The sequence below is a fragment of the Fundulus heteroclitus genome, unplaced genomic scaffold, assembly GCF_011125445.2.
Source record: "Fundulus heteroclitus isolate FHET01 unplaced genomic scaffold, MU-UCD_Fhet_4.1 scaffold_28, whole genome shotgun sequence".
Lineage (NCBI taxonomy): Eukaryota > Metazoa > Chordata > Actinopteri > Cyprinodontiformes > Fundulidae > Fundulus > Fundulus heteroclitus.
Window position 1 is genome coordinate 4732414 of NW_023396689.1, and position 26482 is coordinate 4758895.

Consider the following 26482-nt stretch of genomic DNA (forward strand, 5'->3'; position numbering starts at 1 on the left):
TGTGGCTCAGTTTCGCTAACCTGATAGCATGGTTCAAGTTGGCTCTCGCTTTCCTCAGTGCCTCCTCTTCACCGGACTTAAAGGCTGAGTTCCGGGCTTTTAGCATTTGACGATCCTCCTCAGTCATCCAGAAACTTGCCCTCCACTATTTGTGTGCACTTCAGTGAACACTCGGGAAATCTTAACTCCCTTTCATTTCATGAGAAAAGAATTATGAAATTAATTCAAATATACTTCTTTCAAAAAGAAATCAAATATTAACATTTTTAATAAAATATTTGTTTGCATGTATGAAATAATACCCAAAGGGATAAATCATTATATTGGTCTATTAAACTGACAGGGTTACATAATGTAAATGTACCAAAATAAATAGTCAATGGTTTAGAGGACTGCCTGAACAATGTTACATGGATGCAACCGATATATATGGATATGATTGTCTCGGATAGTCATTCTGATGTAACCTGGAGCCAGTTCAAAAATAACTTCCCTGGGCATTCTAAACGGGCTAATAAGCCCCACATCATCATGGGCCAGCAGGTCAGCAGGATGTCTGAAAACACTCTCCCTCCACATTTCTCCATTAGCCATGACCTCCAGCAGTGCCAACGCTGCTATTGTTCCACAGTTACGCACAGATTGAACATGCCCAAGTCCCTTTTTGAATAACTACAGGCATGCAGTGTTCTACTCAGGCCAATCACGTGAAAGAATCTCCCAAATACAATTTGGTCTTATTTCTCTCTTCTGAGGCCTTCCTCTTCTTCTCATAAACTTGTTGGTTTGCTTCTTGCGACTCTCAGCCATTTTTAAAGTATACGGTGAGAGCAGTGACGCTACATTGAACAGCTGAAACCAAAGCTAACTGGATACATAAACACTAGAAGTGTGCACGCGCAGCACAAGGAAACTAGCAAGGAACGAAGATGCATATTGGTGTTACGTGAGCCCGTCACAATGATTAGCATGTGGGACAACCAATCGACAAGATGATCCCTCGGAACCGAGAGCCAAAAAAATCATCCACTATACATTTAATCTGCTGATCTAACCCAGTTTTGTTTTTCAGTGAGAATGTCCCTTAGATAATTTACATGCATTTGATGCACATCGGCACATAGACCAACATGTAACAGAAACAGAGCAATGTTTATAGTTTACATCTGATTGAGGTTATTTCCATTATTTTTTGAGATGCATTACATTATTGTATGAGGCCAAATTAAATTAATTTTTTTTGTACAGGTTTACCCCGATCTGCTCAAATTAATGAAAAACTGTACATCGGGTTTGGTGTTACTTGAGTTAAAACTGAACTGAGTTATGTTTCAGTTTAATTAGGCGAGGTTTAGGACTTTGGAATTTTCGATTTAAGAACGTTGCATTGCTGGTGCTCATTTTCCCAGAAGGTCCAAAGTTCACATTGGTTACCACACACTTTCACACAATGTACCTTTTTGCGCATTAGTTGTGCATTAACCATTGCTCTGCAGATAAATAATAGCTAAAAATAATGGCTAAACATAATAATAATAATAATAATAAGGGGTTTCTTTATAGAAGTGTATCTGTAAGCACCTGAATCCAAGCACCTACAGGTGTTTGTGAGAATGCACTTGTGTATGTAAGGTTTTTCCATAAGAAAAATGCTCAACAGGGGCCAACAGAGGGAAAGCTACCTCCCCCATCCCACGGAAGAGCAGCCCCAGGAAACAGCCATAACGCTGAAGCCCCCGGGAGATGCGGGGATGAGCCTGTGGGCTCCGCCGGCAGCAAGCTACGTCGGAGTGGATCCAGCAATGGGCCCTAGGTACCCGAGGCCCTGGGGCACCCCCATCCCGGCGGGGGCCCCAACAGAGCTAGAGGGGCCCAGGTCCCATGGAGCAGCCGCCAGGAGTGTGCCGGTGCCCGCTCGAACTCCAAGCCCCGGACACCGAGGACAACCACGCACCAGCAGGTGGAGGCGTGAGCAAACAAAGGAGAACAGGATGGAGGGATGGGCTCTACATCAAGTAGAGACCCCGATCCCAGACTAGATGATCCACGGGCCCATCCACCCGGAGATGGGGCAAAGATGAACAACCGAACGAGTCATCCAACCAGAGCACACCCCACAAATCCTGAGGTTCTACCTCCCCCACACCCTGCCCTCCATTCCTAAACCCCTCCCATATTCCAAGGGAGAGCAAAAGTGTCAGTCCCATTCCCAGCTGATCACCCACACCCAACGTCCACCTCCAGCCAAGACCCGGGACCACGTGGCCCGTCCTCCTCCAGGCTCCGGACTCCGGGTGGCAATCGGAGAACAGGGGCGTGAAAAGACCCCAAGCCTACCTCCACCTCCTCAAATGTTGTGTTGTTCCATGTTATTCTCAAATGTTGTGTTGTTCCATGTTGTTCTCAACTGCATTTAAAATTGAGAGGGCTAAAGGGGGTGCCCGGCACGGTCTACCCCCCTGAACTGGCGATCTGGCTATTCAGAGTGCAACCTCTATTTGCTGTTGCGCGGTTCCAATATACTAGTTAATTACCATCCCAGCATGACAGTATAAATACTGATTTTAATCCCAGTCTAATTTGAAAATAATCTGAATTGGTTATGGCTACTGCAATTGTTCTAAGTGTTGATCTTTTGATTTGTGTGTTAGGGCTGTGCCAGGGTGGGTCTGAGCGCAGGAACTGGTATTGGTGTGTCATCTGCACTTGTAAGCAACCAGAATGCCAGCCATGACAATAACCAGCACCATCACCCTAATGAGGCCAACATGCCTCCTGCTCCTCCACCTGCCAATAATATCAATAACAACCAAAGGCAGCAGCAGCATGATGGTAAGTGTTAAAAGATGTACCTCCAGTATTTGTCCTTTCATTCATCTTCTCCCAGATTTAGCCCCACACACACACAGTACAGACCAAAAGTTTGGACACACCTTCTCATTCAAAGAGTTTTCTTTATTTTCATGACTTTGAAAATTGTCGATTCACACTGAAGGCATCAAAACTATGAATTATCACGTGGAATTATATACTGAACAAAAAAGTGTGAAACAACTGAAAATATGCCTTATATTCTAGGTTTTTCAAAGTAGCCACCTATTGCTTTGATTACTGCTTTGCACACTGTTGCCATTCTCTTGATGAGCTTCAAGAGGTATTTTCAACCATTTCAGGTCACCTGAAATAGTTTTCACTTCACAGGTGTCCCCTGTCAGGATGTCTTGCCTTATAAATGACTTTGACTTAGACAACTTTATTTGTCATTTTGTATGCACAGAGTGCATACACAACAAAATTTCATTTGCATACAGCTTGAAATTTACAGTGAATTGCAGTAGATTACAGGATAAGATAAAGTTACAGGGTAAAGTGCAGCAGTGATTTAACAGTACAACAATTGAAATGTAAACAATGCAGGACAAAGAGACAGTGTGCGATCCCAGTGTACAGGTGAGTATTTCTTAAAAACCATTTGTATGTGCAATTTTGTGCAATTTTAGAGGCTCAGAGTTCAGCAGCATCTGTAATGCTGGATAAGGGTGCGATGATACAAATGTGCAAATATGCGAATGTGGTACAGAGTCCAGTTTATAGCTTCAGCAGTTAAACAGTCTGATGGCGACAGGGAAAAAGCTTTTGCAGAACCTGGTGGACTTGCAGCGGATGTTGCGGAACCTCTTCCCAGAGGGCAGCAGGGAGAACAATCCATGGTGGGGGTTTGAGGGGTCCCTGGTGATGTTACGGACTCGGGCCAGGCAGCGCTGGGATGAAATGTCCTTAATGGAGGGAAGAGGAGGAGCCCCTATGATCTCTTCTGCTGTCCTCACCACTCTCCTCACATTCTTCCAGTCGGAGGCACTGCAGCATTAACACCACACAGAAAGACAGCTGGTAAGAATGATCTCTATGGTGCTTCTGTAGAAGGTTGTGAGGATGGGCGGGGGCAGGTGGGCTCTCCTCGTCCTCCACAGGAAGTACAGTCGCTTCTGTGCCCTCTTCACCAGTGACGTGGTGTTCACAGACCAGCTGAGGTTGTCTGTGATGTGCACCCCCAGGAATTTGGTGCTGCTGACCACCTCCACAGCTGAGCTGTTGATGAGCAGTGGAGCGTGGTGAGGCCGGTTGTTCCTGAAGTCGACAATGATCTTCTTTTTTTTTTTTTCAGTGTCCTGTCTAGCAATGTGGCAATAGGAATTGATGTCTCAATGCCAGATAGAGCTCAACAGATTTTGCTTTTACAAGTGGAGCGAACAGCTTTCGCCATAGTGCTCCGCTTGATTTATGCCTGTAAATAGCTTTATTGTGATTCCTGCAGGGAGAATTTCAAATTATATGGGCACTACAATGGGAGAGTAAAGGAAGAACAAGAAGAGAGAGAAAAAAAAGAGAAGAGGTGAAAGAAAGAAGAGATAAAAGGGAGAGGGTGATAAACGTTCTCCGTCTGCTCCATCACCTGGAAAGAGAGATGCAAAAAGAACAGCACAACCAACAGACATAAAGCAACAGATACAATCGAATAACACCTAGATGCCATTGCTAAATCATATGTATTATTATTTAAGCTGACATGTGTAATGTGATACCTGAAAAAAGAAAGTGAAAGAACATAAATAAATAAATTATAAGCTTTCCAGCACTTGTGGGAGTTTGTGTGAGTGCACTAGTTTAGGTGAAAATTATCCAGAAGGAAATAGCTCGATAGTGGTTGTGGAGAACCAAAGGCCCGCCTTCCCCGAGTACAGAGGCAGGAGTCAGGGGACCCATAACCCCGGACTCCCAAAGGGGCCCCTAAAGCAGGGCGCCCAGGAGGGGCCGACACAGGATATCTGCAACCCCCCCCCCCCACCCACCCCCAAAGAAAGAGGAGAGACGACCCCGAGAAAAAGTGTCTAAGATGTATGATAAAATTGGGGAAAGGGGCGTCACCAGAAAGTGGCAACCTCCAGTAACGCCCCCTCCCCAAGGACATACATGTGTGGCGGCGTGATGGAGCAGGCAGAGGAAGGAGTCCGGGGATAGGGAGCAAAGGACTGGGAAGCCATCCCAGGGAGCCAGCTCCCCTACTGACTCCAATAGGCACCCCAGCTCCCCGAAAGCCCCACCCAGAGAAGGGGGCCTCGCCAGCGGCACCACCGTAGCCCGGGGGCCAGGGAGAGGCCGCAGGGCCCGCCAGCCAACCACCCACCAGGACCAACACCTCAACCCCCCCAGCCCACCCACCAAGCCTACTGGCTTTACCCCCAACCCCACCCCACCCCCCCCAAAAAAAGTTAATAAATAAATAAGAGGGGGGACCCTGGCCAGCCAGCCCACTTGAGCCATCCCAAACCCCACCCCCCAAGCGAAACCTGCACCGGGAGATGACACGGACCAGGACCGGGACAGGGGCCGGACACAAGCCCACCAGAACCTCCATCCCCCCCCCCCACCCGTAGATTTAATCCATCCCCAACACTAACATTCAAACAACTCACCATACATTCGACAGTAGATATCCAGACTTGGTAAGTCCCTACTCCCCCTCCTTCCCCCTCCCCCCACTAGCAGAGTGCCTATCCAATGAAGGAAAAGAGCATCTGCCCTGAGATGTTAATGACCATGCCCCCCTACCAGCTCAACAGGCCCCGAGGCCCCCCAGCGCACCAGAGGGGAGGACACCCGGGCGCGCGCCGGCCCACACCAAAAGCGGCACACCCCCTGGAACCGGAACCCCCGAGGCCCCGCCCGAGGGCGGCGCGCACCCCAGGGACCCCAGGCCCCCAGACCCACCCAACGGCATCACAGCTACCAGGTCAGTAACCCACGTCCGTCACCACGCAGCTCCCCAAGAGCGCCGCAAGCGGTTGCTGTAGGCCGCCCGTAGGCCTCCCAAGCCCTTCCCAGATGGGGGCAACAGACCCTGGTGTCAGACCCACCAGGCGCCCCACTCCAAGCGCCCCCAGAGCCCCAGGAATCCCTCCACTAAGTGATGGTGTTGATCAGAGGAGCCCAAAGAGACCAATCAGATGTGGATGCAGATGCTGTCTCAAGATTAATATGATCCAACAAAAGATCTCCATACTGATTGATGCTGAGATTTTCTTTACTTTTTTTAATTCATGAGGATAGTTTTCTTTGCGATACATAATGCAGTGAAAACCATGTAAACTATTTCTTTTTCCAGAGGACTTTCCTCAAAATTACAGAGCAAGCAAACTGATGGGGAAGGTGTAATTTTACAGCTCAGGCACTTTGATAAATCCTTACATATCTGTGTCCAGAACCTCTGGACTGGTGTGCATAACCATAATGCATGAATATAATTATCAGGATGATTGCCTATGCAGGGTGGACAGATATTAGATTGTGCCAAACCCATCTTGAATAATCTTTGTCCTGTGTAGTGTACTCTGTGAAGGATTTTGTATTGTATTAGTTGTAAGTTAGTGTTTCTAGTCAATTTGAAAGTTCTTAGACCTATCTGAGCCCAGAAGTTTTGTTCAAAGGTGACTGATAAATCCTTTTACCATTTCATAATAGGAAGAGATATTGAATCATCTATTTTAGTCAGTGTCCTGTATGCTTTAGACAGTAGTTTGGGGTGGGGTTGTTAAATCCAGGAACTCTAATATATTAGTTAGGATTTGTAAACCACCATTAATATTCTTATATTTATTTCTAATTAATGATTTAAGTTGTTCATATTTCAATAATTTATTTTTACTAATGCCATATTGCATATTTAGTTTAGCAAAATTTATGAACTCGGTTCCGTCAAGTAGATGTTCCAGATATTTAATACCTTTATTCTTCCAGTATGTAAAGTTTATCATTTTATTATTTTGTAGGATATCAGGGTTATTCCAGATAGGTGTACGACTGCATGGGATAAGGGATGACTTTGTCATTTTAAGGAACTCCCACCATGCTGTCAGAGTAAAACTAATGCTGATATTTTTGAAGCATGTATGCCATTTTATATTTAAGCTAATAAACGGCAAATCTGAAATCATGATATTATTGCACATTTCCTGTTCTATATCTAACCAAGGCTCATCTAGATGACTATTTTTTATCCATTTAGAGATGTATTGTAGCCTATTTGCTAAGTAATAGTTATGGAAGTTAGGCAAATCTAATCCTCCTCTGTCTTTAGTCTTCTGTATTGTCTTTAAGCTAATACGTGGGGGTTTATCTTTCCAAAGAAATTTAGAAATGGCAGAGTCTAGAGATTTAAAACAGTTGGATGATGGTTTATTGGGATCATTGAAAATAAATAATTAATTCTAGGTAGGACCATCATTTTTATTGAAGCTACCCTACCCATAAGTGAGATTGGAAGCGATTTCCATCTTTTAAGGTCCTCTTCTATCCTGTTTAAAAGTGGGGCATGGTTAAGTTTAAGTAAATCCAATAATTTAGACGACACAGTAATACCTAAATATTTAATATTTCCTGATTGCATTTGTAAATCTAGGGAGTTTTCAAGAGAGCAATTAATTGACAGTACCGTAGATTTAGACCAGTTTAAAGAGTAATCTGATACTTTAGAGAAAGATTCTAGTATTCTAATTACTTGTGAAAGAGAATTATTTGAATTATTTGACGATGATCTTCTTTGTCTTCTCCACGTTAAGGATCAGGCTGTTGTCTCTGCACCAGCTTCTCCACCTCCTCTCTGTAGTCCTAGTCGTTGTCGTCTCTGATCAGGCCCACCAACGTTGACGATGTGATTGGTGGTGAACCTGGGGACGCACTCATGAGTCATCAGGGTGAACAGCAGGGGGCTCAGGACGCAGCCCTGAGGGGAGCCCTTGCTGAGGGTGATGACATCAGAGGTGTTCTGTCCAACCCTGACTGACTGAGGTCTGTTGGTGAGGAAGTCTAGCAGCCAGTTGCGAAGAGGTGTGCTGAAGCCCAGATGTTCCAGTTTTCCCACCAGATGCTGTGGGATGAGGGTGTTAAACGCTGAGCAGAAGTCCAGGAACAGCATCCGCACGTGCGTGTTCTTCTCCTCCAGGTGTGTCAGGCTCAGGTGAAGAGCGGAGGAGATGGCGTCCTCAGTGGAGCGGTTTCGCCAGTAGGAGTGTTGGGGGGGACTGGAGACTATGTGTTCTTTCACCAGCCTTTCAAAGCACTTCTGAATGATGGGAGTCAGTGCAACAGGCCGGTAGTCGTTGGAACAGGTGACTTGAGGTTTCTTTGGCACCGGAATGATGGAGGCAGACTTGAAGCATGTTGGCACTGTGGCTTGCTCCAGCGAGGTGTTAAAAATGTCTGTGAGGACACCAGCCAGCTGACCTGCACACTCCTTGAGAACCCGCCCAGGTACGTTGTCCGGGCCTGGGGCACTCCGCGGATTTACTCTCCTTAGAGTCTTCTGTGTCAAGGCAGAGCATCTCCTCTTCCTGATGGGGGACAGCCTTTACCGCTGGAGTGCTGTTTACTGCCTCAAACCTCCCAAAGAAGTTGTTTAGTCCATTAAGAAAGTCAGCATCAACTTCACCCACCGGGGGTGAGGGCGTGTTGTATTCAGTGATTGCCTTTCCACATGCTCCTGGTGTTGCTGGCGTTATGGAAAAGCTCCTGGATTTTCTGACTGTGTTTCCGCTTTGCTAGCCTGATGGCACGGTTCAAGTTGGCTCTCGCTGTCCTCAGAGCCTCCTTGTCAGACTTGAAGGCTGAGTTCCGAGCTTTTAGAGCTTGACGGACCTCCACAGTAATCCAGGGTCGTTGGTTGACTCAGGTGATAATGGTCTTGGTGGTGCTGACGTCCTCAATGCATTTGTTGATGTAGGCTGACGCAGTCATGGCATACTCATCAACGTCGATCTTGTTGTCATATGTTGCTACAGCTTTGAACATGTTCCAGTCGGAGCACTCAAAACAGTCCTGGAGTGCTTCCATTGCTCCCTTAGTCCACACCCTCACCTGCCTCACTGTAGGTTTAGCTCTGATCAGCAGGGGCCTGTATCCAGGAAATAGCATAACAGAGATGTGGTCTGAGGAGCCCAGGTGGGGGCGGGGGGCTGCCCTGAATGCACCTTTTAATGTTTGTGTAAACCCGGTCTAGAGTGTTCTCTCTCCGAGTTGCAAAAACCACATGTTGGTAGAAATGAGGGAGAACAGTTTTCATATTTGCCTCGTTAAAATCCCCAGCAATAATGAAAACGCCCTCCATGTGTGCAGATTGCATCTCAGAGATAGTCCGATAGAGGACACTCATAGCCTCTTTTGTGTTTGTGCTGGGAGACACGTAAACCGCAGTGATAATAACGACGGTGAACTCTCTAGGCAGATAAAAAGGTCTGCAGCTAATAATCATAAGCTCGATGTCCGGAGAGCAAAAACTTGTGACTATTCTAGCATCATTACACCAGTTGTTATTGATGTAAACGCAGAGTCCGCCTCCCCGGGTCTTACCGCTGAGTTCCTTGTTTCTGTCGGCACGGAAAGTAGCTAGCCCCTCCAGGCTAACGGTGTTGTCTGGGATTGTTGAGTTGAGCCATGTCTCGGTCAGAATCAGAGCGCAGCAGTCCCTGAACTCCTTTGAAGAGAGCTTGAGTTAGAAATGGTCTATTTTGTTGTCCAGTGAGCGGACGTTGGACAGCAGGATGGATGGGAGCGGCGATCTGAATGGGTTAGCCTTTAGCTTAGCTGCTAAGCCTCTGCGGCATCCGCGCTTCTTCGGCCGGCTACATCGCTTCCGCTTTGCTCTCCACCGGCGTGAGCTGCTCGTCGAGTAAGCCGCCTCACAGGCCTCCGGGACTGGTCCCCGTAGTATGCCGAAACCGCGTAAACAATCGAGCGTAGAAGTGGTTATAAGTCCAAAAACACTACATGACCGTAACTCCAGCAGGCGCTGGCGATCGTGCACTGATCGGCTGGGTAGATGAGTGGTTTCCAGCGAGTTTGGCGGCATTTTTTATGAAAATATCCACGAGTTGTAACGGAGCTGTAAGCCTAGCCGCTGCCCGGAAGCGCAGCCGGAAGTAGAGGTTGGGACCATCAGTTGTGTTGTGCAGAAGTCAGGTGGATACATAGCTGATAGTCCTACTGAATAGACTGTTAGAATTTGTGTTATGGCAAGAAAAAAGCAGCTAAGTAAAGAAAAACGAGTGGCCCTCATTACTTTAAGAAATGAAGGGCAGTAAGTCCGAAAAATCGGGAAAACTTTGATAGTGTCCCCAAGTGTAGTTGCAAAAACCATCAAGCGCTACAAATAAACTGGCTCACATGAGAAAAGGAAGACCAAGAATCACCTCTGCTACGGAGGATAAGTTCATCCGAGTCACCAGCCTCAATGCCACATAGAGTTCTAGCAGCAGACACATCTCTAGAACAACTGTTAAGAGGAGACTGTGTGAATCAGGCCTTCATGGTAAAATAGCTGCTAGGAAACCACTGCTAAGGACAGGCAACAAGCAGAAGAGACTTGCTTGGGCTAAAGAACACAAGGAATGGACATTAGACCAGTGGAAATCTGTGCTTTCGTCTAATGAGTCCAAATTTGAGATCTTTGGTTCCAACCATCGTGTCTTTTTGCGACGCAGAAAAGGTGAACGGATGGACTCTACATGCCTGGTTCCCACCATGAAGCATGGAGGAGGTGGTGTGATGGTGTGGGGGTGCTTTGCTGGTGACACTGTTGGGGATTTATTCAAAATTGAAGGCATACTGAACCACCATGGCTACCACAGCATGCTATTCCATCCGGTTTGTGTTTAGTTGGACCATAATTTATTTTTCAACAGGACAATGACCCCAAACACACCTTCAGGCTATTTGACCAAGGCTATTTGACCAAGGAGGAGAGCGATGGGGTGCTGCGCCAGATGACCTGGCCTCCACAATCACCGGACCTGAACCCAATCAAGATGGTTTGGGGTGAGCTGGACCGCAGAGTGAAGGCAAAAGGGCCAACAAGTGCTAGCCATCTCTGGGAACTCCTTCAAGACTGTTGGAAGACCATTTTAGGTGACTACCTCTTGAAGCTCATCAAGAGAATGCCAAGAGTGTGCAAAGCAGTAATCAAAGCAAAAGGTGGCTACTTTGAAGAACTTAGAATATAAGACATATTTTCAGTTGTTTCACACTTTTGTTCAGTATATAACACATGTGGAAACATGTGTTAATTCATAGTTTTGATGCCTTCAGTGTGAATTGACAATTTTCATAGTCATGAAAATAAAGAAAACTCTTTGAATGAGAAGGTGTGTCCAAACTTTTGGTAGGTACGTATGTATGAATGGATGGATGGATGGATGGATGGATGGATCTGTGACGTGCGGTAGGGTTCATAGCTGGTGAGGCACTGACGTCATCGGAGTCAGATTTACAAATATATACACTGTACAGAGTAGACTCATTGCAAAATGTTGAAGGAGACTGATTGAGCCAAATAAATTCACCAAGATACATGGAAAAATATTGATTCTTTGATGGAAAAAAATAAAACAAAATTATTTGTCATTTGATTGGTAACAGTTATGAGTTATGATGGATTTCTGCATTTATAAGACATTCTAAAAATATAACACACATTACGCACCTTTCATTACAAAAACAAAACATGAATAATTATCGCTGTCTTACCTCTTTTTATAAATTAAGTCCATGTGGCGCTCTTTCTGAACAAAAATATCGGTCACTTTCCGGTAAAACTTCTCTTTATCTTTTTCAGTTTTAAAAGTCTCTCAGTCTCAATGGAGCTCACTGCCAGGGAGGAAAGCCTTTCTTGATCAGTCCTGTTCCAGCTGTATGTTTAGAGTATTTTTAGTGCTTTACTTGATTAGCATAACTCGCTAATAAAACATCCATAACTTGCTGTCACTCTACTGTTTTGGGATCACGAGCGGTGCCCCTTGAGCGCCCCCTGCCTAGAGGCCAAGGAACTGCCGGCCTCACCTACAACCAGTGCTTTGCCTTTTATAATCGCCCAGCAGCACGAAAACATGTTACCTGCACACAGTTTGTAATCCACATATATTAAATTGTGGAAAATCAGTTCATAACTGTTTGAACAATTGAATGTATTATCTAGAGACAGAGAGATGCATTCACAGAATGTAAGCCAGCGTAGTTAACATGGGATCTGGCAATCCCAGGGGAGGCCAAGCTCGCTGCGGCCTCACCAGCTTCGCTAACCAACGATTTACATGAAAAATAGCCAAAAGTCTGTGATTTTAAATAGAATGATTAAAAAATGAGGAAATTAGATAAAAAAGAACTTTTATTACAAATGACTGAGTGTATCAAAATCTGTATTATGTTATCATAATTATATATTTTCTTTCTTTCCATGATGACAAGTGAGGCCTGGCCTCACTTGCCTCCCCTGACTGCATGTTACTGGTGTGTGTGTGTGTGTGTATATATATATATATATATATATATATATATATATATATATATATATATATATATATATATATATATATATCTATCAGAGAGATGGAGGTGCGTTAAACAAAGTTAAACAAAAATTGTGATTCCGTAGGTTTTTCTGTACACTTTGTTGTGCCATTACATACTGTTTTAATGTTTAATAAATAACTCACGGTCTGTTAGGTGTTGTCCCATGAATATCAGCCCAAACAGCTGATATTAGGACAATAGTTGAAAGGGTGATTCGAGCTCTGACATTCTTTTAACAGCAAACTCGTATAGAAAAAAGCAGTGACAACGTCTCCAAGTTAAAAAAAATTACTAACTGAAATAAATGAACATCCAGAGAACACCACAACAGAATGCTATTTATATGAATTAACACTATATTTCAATCAACATGTTATCCGGGAAGCAAGTAGCACTATGCTAGTGGACATTCTGCAGTAATTTAAAAATACTTTTTAGTTTTATTTTGTTGTAATGACCGAACCAAACAACACAAACATTAATATCCCATCAGTGAATAAAACCCTTATGGAAATAAAGTTTGGTATAACCGTAAACACACTCGAATCACATCAGCAAAGCATGGTTTTAAAGAAGCTAGTGGGAACTATGCCTGCTAGCTCCAAGCATTTTAAAAAACACTATGAAAACACGTTAAGTAAACCATTCTAAACTTTCCCTGTTTATTTCTCTACCAAACCTACTGTAAGGTAAAGTTTGTTATCTGAGCAGCGACAGGCAGCTAGCTAAACAGAAACTCCTTGTGAACCCCCGGCCTGCAATGCTTTTACGGAGGCTCCTATGGGCTGCACTCGGGCCTGTAAAAGGGGTTGCAGCGTGGGCTCTCTGCACGGCTTTTCCTGACATGGCTATGTTTGTTCTCTGGAGGCTGCGTTGTACTAAGCTTTCCTGTGACAGCTGAGAAAAATCACAAGGCTGGTTTGAGCATAGATGGATTCTTTACTCCGGTGTCTGATTACGCAGAAGATAGACTGCAGACTTAACTTCGATCCAACCTGCATATGTGGCGGTTCTCTGACACCAGTCGGATCCTCCACTCCACAGAGGGAGATGAGTGTTCTCCCCAATGCTGCTAGGGAAGCGGGCGAAAGAGGGTGATAAACCTGGGCAGCTAGTCTTTATACAGTAAGCCCTGCTGCTGTGAGAGGCAGTCCCCTGGGGGCCTGTAAACGTCTCACATTTCAGTAGCTTTAAACTTTAGTCTCATGGCTTGATTGCACAACAACTTCATTCAAGGAAACCATGTATTGTATTATTAATATTATATATTATAAATATGTTTTATAATTTATAAATCTGAAAAAAGTGTAAAGTTTAAAACTGATTGGAGATTTTTTTTTTTTTTTACAATGGTTAAAATAGTGGGGGAGTGTTGGCCTTGTGGTTAGAGCAGTGGACTTTCCAGAAGCTTCAAGAACCTGGTTCAACCCCCGCAGGGTCCCTGAGCAAGACCCAAATTGCTCCTGGGCGCCACTCAATCTGGAAGCTCACTGCTCCCTAAAAGATAGGTTTAACTCAGAGATAAAGTTCCCCTTTGTGGGACTATAAAATTAAACATTTATTTATTAGCCAATACCTGAATAGTTAAGTCGTAAAATAAAATCAGTTGAAAACGGTCAATGTTGATGCTTTGAAATTTATAAACAAGACTTTGCCCATATTTGGGAATAACATCTTGAAATCATACTTTGAGGTTGGTTTCCTATTATAAATCTAGTTCCTTAGTTATACCTGAATGCAGCATGGGCAGCTGTTGGAAAATCGCTTATCAAGATTCCTCTGACTTGTGTATTATAGCATTTAAGGAGTTTGGGCTAATTGGATGCTACAGAGTCAGTTTTTCTCCAGCATCTGTGAAGTTAACTTTGAGTTACATACGGCTCATTGTTTTGGTGAAGCAATTCAGTTGCAGAGCAAGTTACATACTTTATTGCTGTTAGAAAATGTGGTTTGCTAACATAAAGTTTTGGTTGAGTCCACCTCTCCTCCTTTAATGTAGTTCCCAAAGAAACATGAATGTTCACGTATAGCTGACTTCAGTTAAAGGTTGGAGTCTTCACTGTTCTGTTTTAGTGTCACTTTTAAAGTTGAGCTACAAAATGTTGCATTGTCCTCTTGAGTTCAGGTGTGAAACATTGCTTTATTGATTCGGTAGAGGGCTGTACCAGACATTTTCAGGACAAGTATTTGTCATGTCACACCCAACTAACTTATGAGACTTTTCCACGGACACCACTGGCCTGTACTCTGCTCCACACTATGCGCTTTAAGTTTTTTTCGAATAGATTTTTTCCTTACCCAGCTGGGTTTGTTTTAGACCCTACTCAGGTGGCAGTACGGTGGTTGTCGAGTAGAACTCTTACATGAGCAGACTGCTAGTCAGCGATAAGCTTTAGCTGCGCACAGCCAGCCAGCTGACAGTGGAACAAGGGGGAAAAATTTCAACTCAGTCGCAGACTCAATACTACGGAGAGGGAAACACTGGATTAACTATTGCATTGACGACGCAGGGCAGAACTCTCTCAGCAGCCGCTGCTGGGGAGCCCATTCCGCTACTTGTCCCAGTGCTTCTGGAGCTTTGCTGCTCTGCTGTTGATAGTGGATCTAACCTAAAGAACACTTCTGAGTCAGCGCAGTGTAATGTAAATACCCAATATCCAGCCTATACAAAAAGCCCAAAATTTTAACAGAATTTTACCAGCTTGGGATAAATCAGCCTTTCCTTCCCTCTCCACTTTTTTCGTCTCCTTCCTCTCTCTCTCACACAGGCGTGCACACATACACACACACACACAGAGGGAGAGAGAGCAAAAGAGACATGTCAGAACCTGATCTATGATCCAGATATCTACCCGGTGGATTATTTTATCCATAAAAAAATTCAAGACATTTTCACATTTACATTATTTATATATTCTTTATATTTTTATTTATTCAATTCAATTCAATTTTATTTATATAGCGCCAATTCATGAAACATGTCATCTCAAGGCACTTTCCAAAGTCAAGTTCAATCATATTATACAGATTGGGTCAGATTATACAGATTGGTCAAAAATTTCCTATATTCAATTCAATTCAATTCAATTCAATTTTATTTATATAGCGCCAAATCATGAAACATGTCATCTCAAGGCACTTTACAAAGTCAAGTTCAATCATATTATACAGATTGGGTCAGATTATACAGATTGGTCAAAAATGTCCTATATAAGGAAACCAGTTGATTGCATCAAAGTCCCGACAAGCAGCATTCACTCCTGGGGAACCGTAGAGCCACAGGAAGAGTCATCTGCATTGTACATGGCTTTGCTGCAATCCCTCATACTGAGCAAGCATGAAGCGACAGTGGGAAGAAAAACCACCCATTAACGGGAAAAAAAACCTCCGGCAGAACCGGGCTCAGTATGAACGGTCATCTGCCTCGACCGACTGGGGTTACAGAAGACAGAACAGAGACACAACAAGAGAAACAAAAAAGCACAGAAGCACACATTGATCTAGTAATCTGTTCTACATTAGATGGTAGTAGCGGGTGAGCCGTCTTTTTTTTATCGTTACTCACATATTTCTTCAGTAATGCTTAATAGCAGCAGGGAGCAAAACGAAGGTGGGGCTTAAAGCTACCACATTATTCGGTCTGTTAAAAACCAAAAGCGGTACAGTGGAGCAGCACTCAGGCAGGGCAAGTGGAGTAGTGCGGGATAGACAGACCCAATGGAAAAGTCCCATAACTATCCCATGTGTCTGTTCGTGTCTATCTATTCTGATCTGTCCATTTCTGTCTGTCTCTCTTTCTGTCTGTCTGTATATCTCTATATCAGACATAAATAAAAAATACTTAGCTTGCCCACAATGCAGTAGACACAAGGAATAATAATTCTGTCTGTTTCTTCCACTAGAGCCACTCGAAATAAATGGATTGCAGGAAGAAGATGAAGATGAAGCAGACGAGGTTGTATATGAGGAGGAGAAAATTGAAATTGAGCCTCATTTAGACCTGAAAGAAACAGAAGGGAGAATGGGAATAAAAAACATTTGTCAAGCTGGAACATCACAACCTCCTGATGAGGAACAACCAGGTTCAGAACAATTTTCCTTGGATATGAAAACTATAATATTGTACTTAAAGCAGCACTGTGTATGTTTTGAGCCAAGCATTAGCTTAAGTTGAGATATATAAAATAATTTTTCAGATGAATATACATACACCACTGCCAGAGTCCATGAATGCTCTGTGCAAGTTGTCCTTCTCTGAAACTCGCCTATGTAACTTGAGAGGGTCAGCTCCGTTGTTGAATGGGTCACACGGCCCATTCTAGGTTACGGCAGTCTGAGCTCAGACACAACAAAACAACTGTGACACTTAACTGATCAGACATATTTTTGGTGCTCTGATGTTGGATTTGATCTAAAGGGGCGAATGTAGCTTTTTTTTTACTAGTAACTCAATGACTCCACAGTCTGCTGAATTCAAAGTGGTCTGATATCAGATTCCAAAACACGGAGGGAGATTGTTTAATTTTGCCACAGTGCAGTGTATTCAGTGGCCATCAGGGTAATAAAACTGGAGGTTACAGGTCTAGCACCCCAAGTGGCTAAAGGTTACACAGCGCTGCTTTAAAAGTGCTTGTGTTTATGTATCTCAAAAGTTTAACTTATATTTTAATAATTTCTGATATATTTTGTTCTTCCAACTCTAGGCCCCAGCGGTTTAAACCAGCAGCATAAAGTACCTGGTGCTGTCGCTCCTAAACTTCCACTTGTTGTCTCAGACTCTGATAGTGAGGAAGAGGAAGGTCTTGTTTCACGGCTGATACCACCTATCTGTGTGCAGGAGCCAGCTTCCTGTGCAAAAGGTGTGAGCACATCACAGACCACACACACCAAAGTGCTTAAGTAGAAGGAAACAAGGCTTCTTGAGTTGTGAAAAACTTTTGTTCTGGACATAGTTAGAAGTAGCAGCTTATAAATTGTTGTCAGAATAATCACACTAATAGGACTATTAAGGTCACTAATAGGGCAACTACGACATGTTAGCCCCTGTCCCTACCCTGTATTTAGCTCAACATTTTTCCATTGCCTAATGGCATGGGCATATGCCAGGATTCATCGGGCTCGAATTGTGATTGACTGGTTCAGCCAGCATGAGCTCGAATTGTGATTGACTGGTTCAGGCAGCATGAGCTTGTATTGTGATTGACTGGTTCAGGCAGCATGAGCTCGAATTGTGATTGACTGCTTTAGGCAGCATGAGCTCGAATTGTAATTGACTGGTTCAGGCAGCATGAGACATCATTTTTTCACATGGATTAGCCACCACAGTGTCCAGACCTTTACCTCGTTGAGAATCATTGGGATGTGCTGGAGAAGGCTTTGTGCAGCGGACGGACTCTCCCATTATCAATGCAAGATCTTGGTGAAAAATTAATGGAACACTGGGTGGAAAAAAAATCTTGTGGCATTGCAGAAACAATTCCACAGTGAATGTTTGCTGTAATCAAAGCTAAAGGCGGTCCAACGCAATGTTAGTGTCAGGACTCAGCTAGCAGGGCTGTGCAGCTTGCTGCCGGCTCTGCTGCCTCAGATTTTTTCCACAGGTGTTCGGGGTTTACTGGTGGGCGGAGCCCACACCTGCGGGCAGTTGAGCAGCATCGGGTGGCACTACTTAAACACCACGCAGACGGCGAGAGGACGCCGGATTGTTAACGTTTGTGGTACCTCCTCATGACAGCCCACTCCCTCTCGTGACTCAGTAAAGTCAGTTGTGACAGTTGCTCCACGCATTATCATTCTCCGCTTGGAGTTCGTCTCATCCGCTATCATCTGGTTCCTCTCGCCGTACTGGTCCTCTGGATTCCCCGGTGCTGCTCGGACCCGGCCCCACCTTCGACCCACTGGTCTCTCGGACACCTGTGGCCACCATCACACAACTGGCGCTGAGTCCCCACTGCTTCCTCCCCAGACGGCTCTCCATCCACTGAGTGTGATTGACCCTGTTTCCTGATCCCTGACCGCTGCCAGACACTGCCTCTGCTGAGGCAGAATTTCCCCTGTTTCCTGGTTCTTTAATAAACCTATAAAAACGTACCTGTCTCTCCCGAGTGTGCTTCTGCATGTGGGCTAAATACATTAAGCCAGCCATGACAGTTAGTATGTGACCTTTTTTTTTTTTTTTTTTTTTTTTTTAGCCAGTATATACCATATTTTTCGGACTATAAGTCACACTTTCTTTTCATAGCTTGGCCGTTTCTGCGACTTGTAGTCAGGTGCGACATATATCAGTTTTAAATGGAAATTCATATTGACCAACATGAACCAGTTAACAGTACCACCTATAGCCGCAAGAGGGCCCTCTAGGCTTGTGTAAACTATATGTTATGTACTACTTCAAACTCTTCACCTCCTGAGATTGCAATAAGGCATATTGCGTCACTTCCTGTTTACTGTTGTTGCGTGTGGATTGTGATTTGGTATTCCAGACTGTTCGCCTCGCCTTTCCATGGGTGAGGTAAAAGATTTTTACTCAGTGGATGAAAACAGCCGGAGAGAGCAGCGGTATAGTTTGGGATTTTTGACCACTATTCAGACCTTGGACACTGGGGAAACCCTGGAAGCTCCCTCGGCTGAGAGGCCTGACTTTCGCAAGCTAAAAGGCTTCGCCCGTCCTTTTCTATCTCTCTCTCCCAAGGTTTTTGCCTATACCAGGTCTTTGTAGGCTGATGGAATCACTAAAGTGGCCGAAAATAATCAGAGCGTGGAGAGCCGAGTAGGGCGGGCTGGTGGAACTGTGCCTCAAGAGAGCAGGGAGGAGAGCCACTGATTTTGCACATGTATACCACCCTGGATTACAAAGTGGGATAAAATTGAGCGACAGTGGCACAGAGGTTAGGGGGTTTGTCTTGCAATTGGCGGGTTGCCGGTTCGATCCCCTGCTCTGACTGTCTTTGTCCTTAGGCAAGACACTTCACCCGCATTGTCTGTGAATTAACGCGTCTAAGTGTGTCTGTCCACACATAAAGCGCGCCGAATTATAATTCACTCTAAGTATTCTTCCCATGTATGTAATAGTACTCTGCCCCTTTATGTACACAGGTCTCTCCAGAGAGAGAGAGCTATCCGTCTCTGTTGGGACTACACTGCTCTGTTTTTAACATTAGGCCAAAATAAACGTAACTTTTATATTGAATTAACTTACTAGGTTTATTGTTGCTAACGTGTACTCAGGCCACGGACTGCCTAAAGGCTCCCACATACTCGGGCGTACTGGGCGCATACTGTGACTTTGGTGGACTCTGTGCTGACTCTCCATGAACATTTTACCCTTCATAGTCAAGCGTATCATTGCTTTCACTTGTGACAAATTCCTACAATTCTTACACTTTTACACAGATGGTAAAATGTGTGATTTGCTAGCTAAGCTCCTAGAACCATTTCTTTTCCAGCAGGCTCCCATCTACATATATATATATATATATATATATATATATATATATATATATATATATATATATATATATATAACAGTGTAATGTAAAGACTTCTTTTGGCCGAGAAGTTTAGTGTGACACCGCGTACGCGGTCGTAAAAATTGAGCTCTGCAAGTATCAAAGCAGAGTCTACGCAAAGTCCACGCAGACTCTGCTTTGAGTATGGCTCCAGTACGCGCGGACCTCCACAGAGTGAAATACGCCCAAGTATATGGGGGCCTTTACATAAATGCACTTCTAGTTTCGATATTACAGTCAGGCAGTCTTTTAGACTGCTCGTGGGTCCGATAAGGTAGTGACAAAGTGTACTGTAATGCTCCGAATATCCATTGAGTGGAGTGACTTCTTTGCTTACCAGAGTCGTACTTGCACATTTTTACATTTTTGTGAGTGCACTGTACCACATGAAATCCGTCAATAAGCACAACTTTAATCATATATAAGGCGCACCGGATTATAAGATGTTTTAGAGAAAATGTAATGATTTTAAGTGTGCCTTATAGTCCAAAAAATACGGTAACAAAGGCACGTTTGTCAACTTAAATATTTCGGTCTTATTCTGCCCATATTTCTCCATTACTGTAATAAGAACTAAGTTTGTGTGCATGCTTTCTTTCATCCAGGTAAAGGAAAGACTCCCCTACGACGATGCAACAGCATTGCTTTCTCTGATCCGGGAAATGCTCAAGTGTCACAGAGCACCTGTGAGAAGAGCTGTCAGGTAACCAGCGAACAGATTAAGGCAGACATAAAGGCTGCTGCAGAGAACTGCAGGAGATCTGGCAGTAAAGAAAGGACCTCTGAGATTGTTGGGGCCACTGTAAGACAAGGAGCAGACAGTGGGTCAGTACAAAGCACTGGCAGTACCGGGGCAGCGTCAAGCAGCAGAACAAGGCCTATAATTGGATCTTTGAGTATGGTAGGAGCTGGCACGGCTCACTCTGGACATACAGATAGATTTGGGAAGTTAACTGACAGGAACACCAAACCAACCACTAAAAGATCTACTCCATGCAATAGGACCAATGACTATGCCAAGTCTGGCACACAGAAAGGGGACAGTTTCACAAGTGAGAAAGAGAAGAGTTCTGGTCCCATCATTGTGGATAACCTGACTTCAGCCTGTGCTTCTACTGGGTCGTCGACGCTACAGGAAAGACACAGAGGCAGACAACTAACCAATGCTGGGTTAACATCTGTTATTTGTTCCCAGCATAATAAGGGCTCAAGGGACTTTGTTCCAAGACGGCCTTTAACAAGATCTTGCACGCACACCTCTATGGAGTGTTTAGAATCTGAATCAGGTGATGGTGAGTTTCAAATCTATGACTTCCTTTGAACTCAACTTAAGAGTATTTCTTGTTTTGTTCCCACCAAACTGATTACACTGTTCCTCTCTCTGATGTATTATGTTTTTTTTGTAGGAGACCTCATAGCTCCACAATTTGTTGTTTATTTTTGTATTCTTTAAAACAACATTTTTAATACTGTTTTAAGCAGCAAGCAGGTTTTGTGAACACCTTTGAAGCCCTGACTGACTAAATGCGAATGGGCTGAAATTGTACAGCAGTATTTAAGTGCTGCTGATCACTCAAAGCCCTTTTATACTAGAGCCACATTCACCCACCCACACTCGCAACATTCACACAATCTAAGTATATTATAGTACCCAAACGCAGCGATGAAAATTAGCCCAAGCTAATACTGTGCTACTCCATACCTAATTATAGAGCCTAGGTAGATTCATCATTAGCGTGAGCACCCTGAGTGATGCCTTCGTTCCTCCCAATTAGCCGTGATAAAAGAGCAGCAAAGTTAAAGGCAAATAGAAGCATGCTGTTAAACACACAGGTAAAAATAATAAAAAAATAAGATAAAAGTGCTTACTTTCAAAAATAAGGTGAAATGTAATTTAGAAACCCCCTTTAAAGGTCTGATAAATCCAGTTTTGGTTTTTAATAACTTAAATTAAAATGATTCAAAGCAACTAGATAAAATGACTAAAAAAAAAAGTTTTGGTGAATTAAAGTCTGTGAACAACATTCTGATCATGTGGCGTCTCTGGCAAAATAAGTTAAGTGTGGTACAAAAACCTAACACCTATTAGCAGCAACTTTTTTTTTTTTGTGGTGCACACAACCTGACTTGGATCAATTTTAATTAAACAGATAAATTGGCATAAACAACATACTAGAAAATACATTTTATATAAGCTAAATGTAATTTAATTGTTATACATAGAATTATAAATAAAGGCTGACTCATATTGTTCATTTATTGAACAGAAGAATCACATCAATCCTTTAGTGAGACAGCAAGGACAACTTTTAGTTTCAATTTTCCTAGTTTGCTTACATTTTCTATATTTTATTCCAACAGTTTGTCTAGTTGCTTTTATTCTATTTTTATTTTCCAATGTATTAATCATATAAAGCACTTTTCATTGTCCTTGTACTGAAATGTGCTATATAAATAAATTTGCCTTGCCCAGATGGTCGCACGCTATCCGGCAGAACCTAAACATAACATGTGCAATTCAAGTATTTTGATTGGACCATCCGAGCTTGGGGCTTGAGGATTTGTGCTCCACGGCTGTATACTGAGAGCGTTTTGGGCATGTGCACTGCGATTTCAGATGTCCATGGTTTAAACAAACGTTGGTGGGCCGGCCCCGATATCAAGGCGCCTCATAAGGTTTAAGCCTACCAAGCTTGTCAGCAATCTGGCAGACTTAGATATATAGACACAGATGTTTATTACAGAATTTAATTGGTAAGAGAATCTGTCTTTTTTACAATATGCCTCTATAAAGAACAATCATGTCCCACTGATTATTGTGAACATAGAGCTCCACAGTGACATCTGGTGGGGCCTGGCCCCAAATGCAGATACGCCACAGTTCCAATCGCAGATGATGTAAGCGTATTTTAAAACCTGTGACGTAATGGCAAATAATTTGCAAACTAAAAAATATTTCTGTTTGCCCCCCCCCCCCCCCCCCCCCCCCCTCCCCAACCCCCTTAATTCTCAAGTAATGGTTACATTTTGGCTAACGGATATAATATCTTTGCCTCTTATAGATCTTTCAAAAGCTAGGCCTCGAGTAAAAGTAAAGAGAAAACGGATGGTTGACAAATCAACCAGCACATCAGACCCAGTCACTGAGGATGATCACGTACAGGTACAGACATAGTGTTTGTTGTAATAAGAAGCCTTTAGTGAATGACTTTTTGGATTTGGTTTTACTCAGTCTGTAAATGGTCCTGCTCAGAAATGTGGGCATACACTGGACTTGGTTTTATCACAAGGTCCCTCTGTTCTTAATCTTGAAACCCATGATGCTGTATTTTCTGATCAATTGCCTATTTTATTTGACTTTGTTTCTCTCTGTTGACCCTCTAAACCATGTGCTCATGCTCGGCTTTCTTGCGTTTTTAATCACTCCACAGCCACTGCTTTTATTGAGGCTTTTAATTCTGAAGCGATTCAGCTGCTCTTGGCAGGCTGGCTAATGGCTCATGTTGTATGGTGCAATAACCAGAAAAAGGGTGCTGTTGGGGAAAAAGAAGCCAGCCCAAAGTCTCTTATAATATGGAATATGCAGCAATGAAGATCACATACATACATAAACACCCATCCCTCATGGATTGTATGATGATGTTTTCATTCCACTGAGAAAAAGCCACATACATGTAGCCTACCTGCACAGGTTACCCTTTGACATTTATTTGGGTGATTCACCCCAAACATGACATTGTTTGTTTAGATAAAGTAAGCTGCATTTGGTCTAATGTATATACATTCATTCTTGACATACTTTTCTTGGTCAGGTTTTGTCCCTGAAGAGTAAGAACCTGGTGGGCATCACTCTGACCAACTGTGGAATTACTGACCTGGTCCTCAAAGACTGTCCCAAGATGATGTTCATTCATGGTAACTAAGAGAAAGTGACCACAAACTGATGTGCTATATATAAGTGCTATATATAAATTTTATTTATTTTAAACCTTTATGGCAATACTCCATTTCTTTATCAATATAATTTGTTTCATTTGTTCAGTTTTGTTTCTCCAAATAATTTCAAATATAAACTACACAAGTATTTGTCTACCAAATGAGGCCTACTTTAATTATGAGTTTCATAATCCATGGATTAAAGTTCTCCGTTGCTGCGAAGGATTTCCATCAATTGGAATTGATGTAATGATGCGAGCTGCTGTCTTTTGTACTAGTTGCTGTTTGAGTGTTTTTGTGGGGACAGGGAGGGAGTTAAAATGGTAAAGTCCAAAGGTGAGTGGACTGTGAACCAGTTTGGCAAAAGTGTAAAGGAGGAACTTGCTTGATGCTGCAAAGATGAAAGTAATTTAACCAGGTGATGTTACAGATGTGGAAAGTGAAGGAGAGGGCTATCTATGATGACACTAAGGCTCTTAAGCTGAAAGGAATTGTTGATGCATATTTTAAAACTGCCAGAGTTGGTTCAAATTGACTTTGCACAATAAGCAAGTGTGGTACGTAATGTGACATGACGTCTGCGGCCCTGGGAATATACGGGCTAACGAGAAATATCTTTCAGTCAAATTGATTATTTTTGCTGTGTCTGGCAACACAGGTCTCAGCCCAAAACAACAGCAGAGTCCAGGCAAAGCTTTGTTTACTGATGAACTCAGAACCACACACATGGGACTAAAAGTTGAGAGTTTTTATTGAAAGGATGATGGATGATGTAACCAGCGGGGCAGGACTGCGCAGAAACAGGGGTGCAGATGATGCCAGGAGCTAACGGCCCGGAGTGAGAGTACGTGGAACCGCAGGCAGCAGTGTCCACAGCTTCACAGAGGCGGGCAGCAGTGTCCACAGCTTCACAGAGGCGGGCAGCAGTGTCCACAGCTTCACAGAGGCGGGCAGCAGTGTCCACAGCTTCACAGAGGCGGGGAGCAGTGTCCACAGCTTCACAGAGGCGGGGAGCAGTGTCCACAGCTTCACAGAGGCGGGGAGCAGTGTCCACAGCTTCACAGAGGCGGGGAGCAGTGTCCACAGCTTTTCAGAGGCAGGTAGCAGGACTAACCTTAAACGAGAAACAGAAGGCAGGGTTCCAAAGGCACACAGATGACTGGCATGGAGAGTGTGTTGAATGATGACGGACCAGTGAGGAAATGAGAACAGAGGGAGGTTTAAATAGGGGAGCTAACAGGTGGAAAGTGTCTGACTGATTGATTAGTAAATAGCTAACAGGTGCAACTGACTGCAGAGGGAGTGAAGTGAAGGCTGAGTGAGAAGGGATGATGAAACTGAAAACTAACAATAAATAAAGTCAAAAACATAACTAAAAACCCAACGCGGAATAAAAGTGAAAGCTAATGGTCACAACGACACATGTTAAAACGTCTGAATAAAAGAGCTTTTGAACTTTAATGTATCTAATGCTGATTATTCATTGAATCATTTGAATTTAAATATTTGAAATACTTTCACAGCAAAAATTATATGCGATTAATTTAGATTAATTAATTAATCTAAATTGTAATTAATTTGATTATTTTTGTAATTAATTTGATTATTTTTTTTAATTGATTGACAGCCCTAGTACCAACGCTTCCTGAGAAGCTGAGTGTGCAAATCATCCATAGTATTCGATAAAATGTTCAAGTCAAAAAGACGGCACTCCCTTTACAGATTATGTAGATTGTTGTGCAATTGCATGAGTGTATCCAGCAAATGCTCAAGAAGTTAAAGTTTGTTAATGGTGATTTTCAAAAATTCAAATGTTCAAGTTGAATGTCCAAGTTAAGTGATACTCAAGATAAGTCACTCGATAGTCAGTTTACAGGATGATGTAAATAAATGTGCAATTATTCAAAATCTTTAAGTTAGAGAATTGTGCCATTTGCATGGATGTCTAAAACTTTCTGTGATGTAGGTGGGTGAGATCTGTGGCTATACGTCTGGCCCTTTTCTGGAATTCCATCCATCCTCTTTCGCTTATCCTAGGTCAGGTCGTGGAGGTATCAGCTTCAGTAGGGAGCCCCAGGCGTCCCTCTCCCCAGCCACTTAGGCCAACTCCTCCGGGGGAATCCCAAGGCGTTCCCAGGCCAGCTGAGAAACATAGTCCCTCCGACATGTCCTGGGTCTCGTCCCGGTGGGACATGCCCGGAACACCTCACCAGGGAGTTGTCCTGGAGGCATCCTAACCAGATGCCCGAGCCACCTCAACTGGCTCCTTTCAACATGGAAGAGCAGCAGCTCTACTCTGAGTCCTTCCCGGATGTCTGAGCTCCTCACCCTATCTCTAAAGGAGAGGCCAGACACACTATGGAGAAAACTCATTTCGGCCGCTTGTATCCGGGATCTCGTTCTTTCGGTCATGACCATAGATCATGGGTTAAAGTTCTCCGTCGCTGCGACAGATTTCCGTCATTTTGAAAGTGAGCACAAAAAGTTCAATCTAGACTTTTTATTCAAGGTTTTAAACTGAAGCTGCGCTCAACCAATGAAATTTGGCAGAGCCGGGACATTAGCCAATAAGAGAGTAGGGTGGGTCTGTGCAAAGCGGACATCTGCCAGTCTGAGGTTTATCGATGTTCAATCATTTTAAC

At 43.5% G+C, this 26482-nt stretch overlaps 1 protein-coding gene across 5 annotated transcripts in view; it reads left to right on the forward strand.

Annotated features, from left to right (window-relative positions):
• fbxo38 (F-box protein 38) overlaps positions 1-26482 on the forward strand; it is a 189429-nt gene that overhangs the window by 114260 nt on the left and 48687 nt on the right. For 4 of the 5 annotated variants that reach the window (XM_036130053.1, XM_036130055.1, XM_036130052.1 and 1 more), the window contains 6 exons: positions 2652-2832; positions 16299-16478; positions 17100-17255; positions 20510-21196; positions 22967-23067; positions 23717-23819. In XM_036130053.1, the coding sequence (XP_035985946.1) occupies positions 2652-2832; positions 16299-16478; positions 17100-17255; positions 20510-21196; positions 22967-23067; positions 23717-23819 (1408 nt within the window). The remainder of the gene's footprint in view (positions 1-2651; positions 2833-16298; positions 16479-17099; positions 17256-20509; positions 21197-22966; positions 23068-23716; positions 23820-26482) is intronic. The other variant, XM_036130054.1, reaches the window with a different exon arrangement.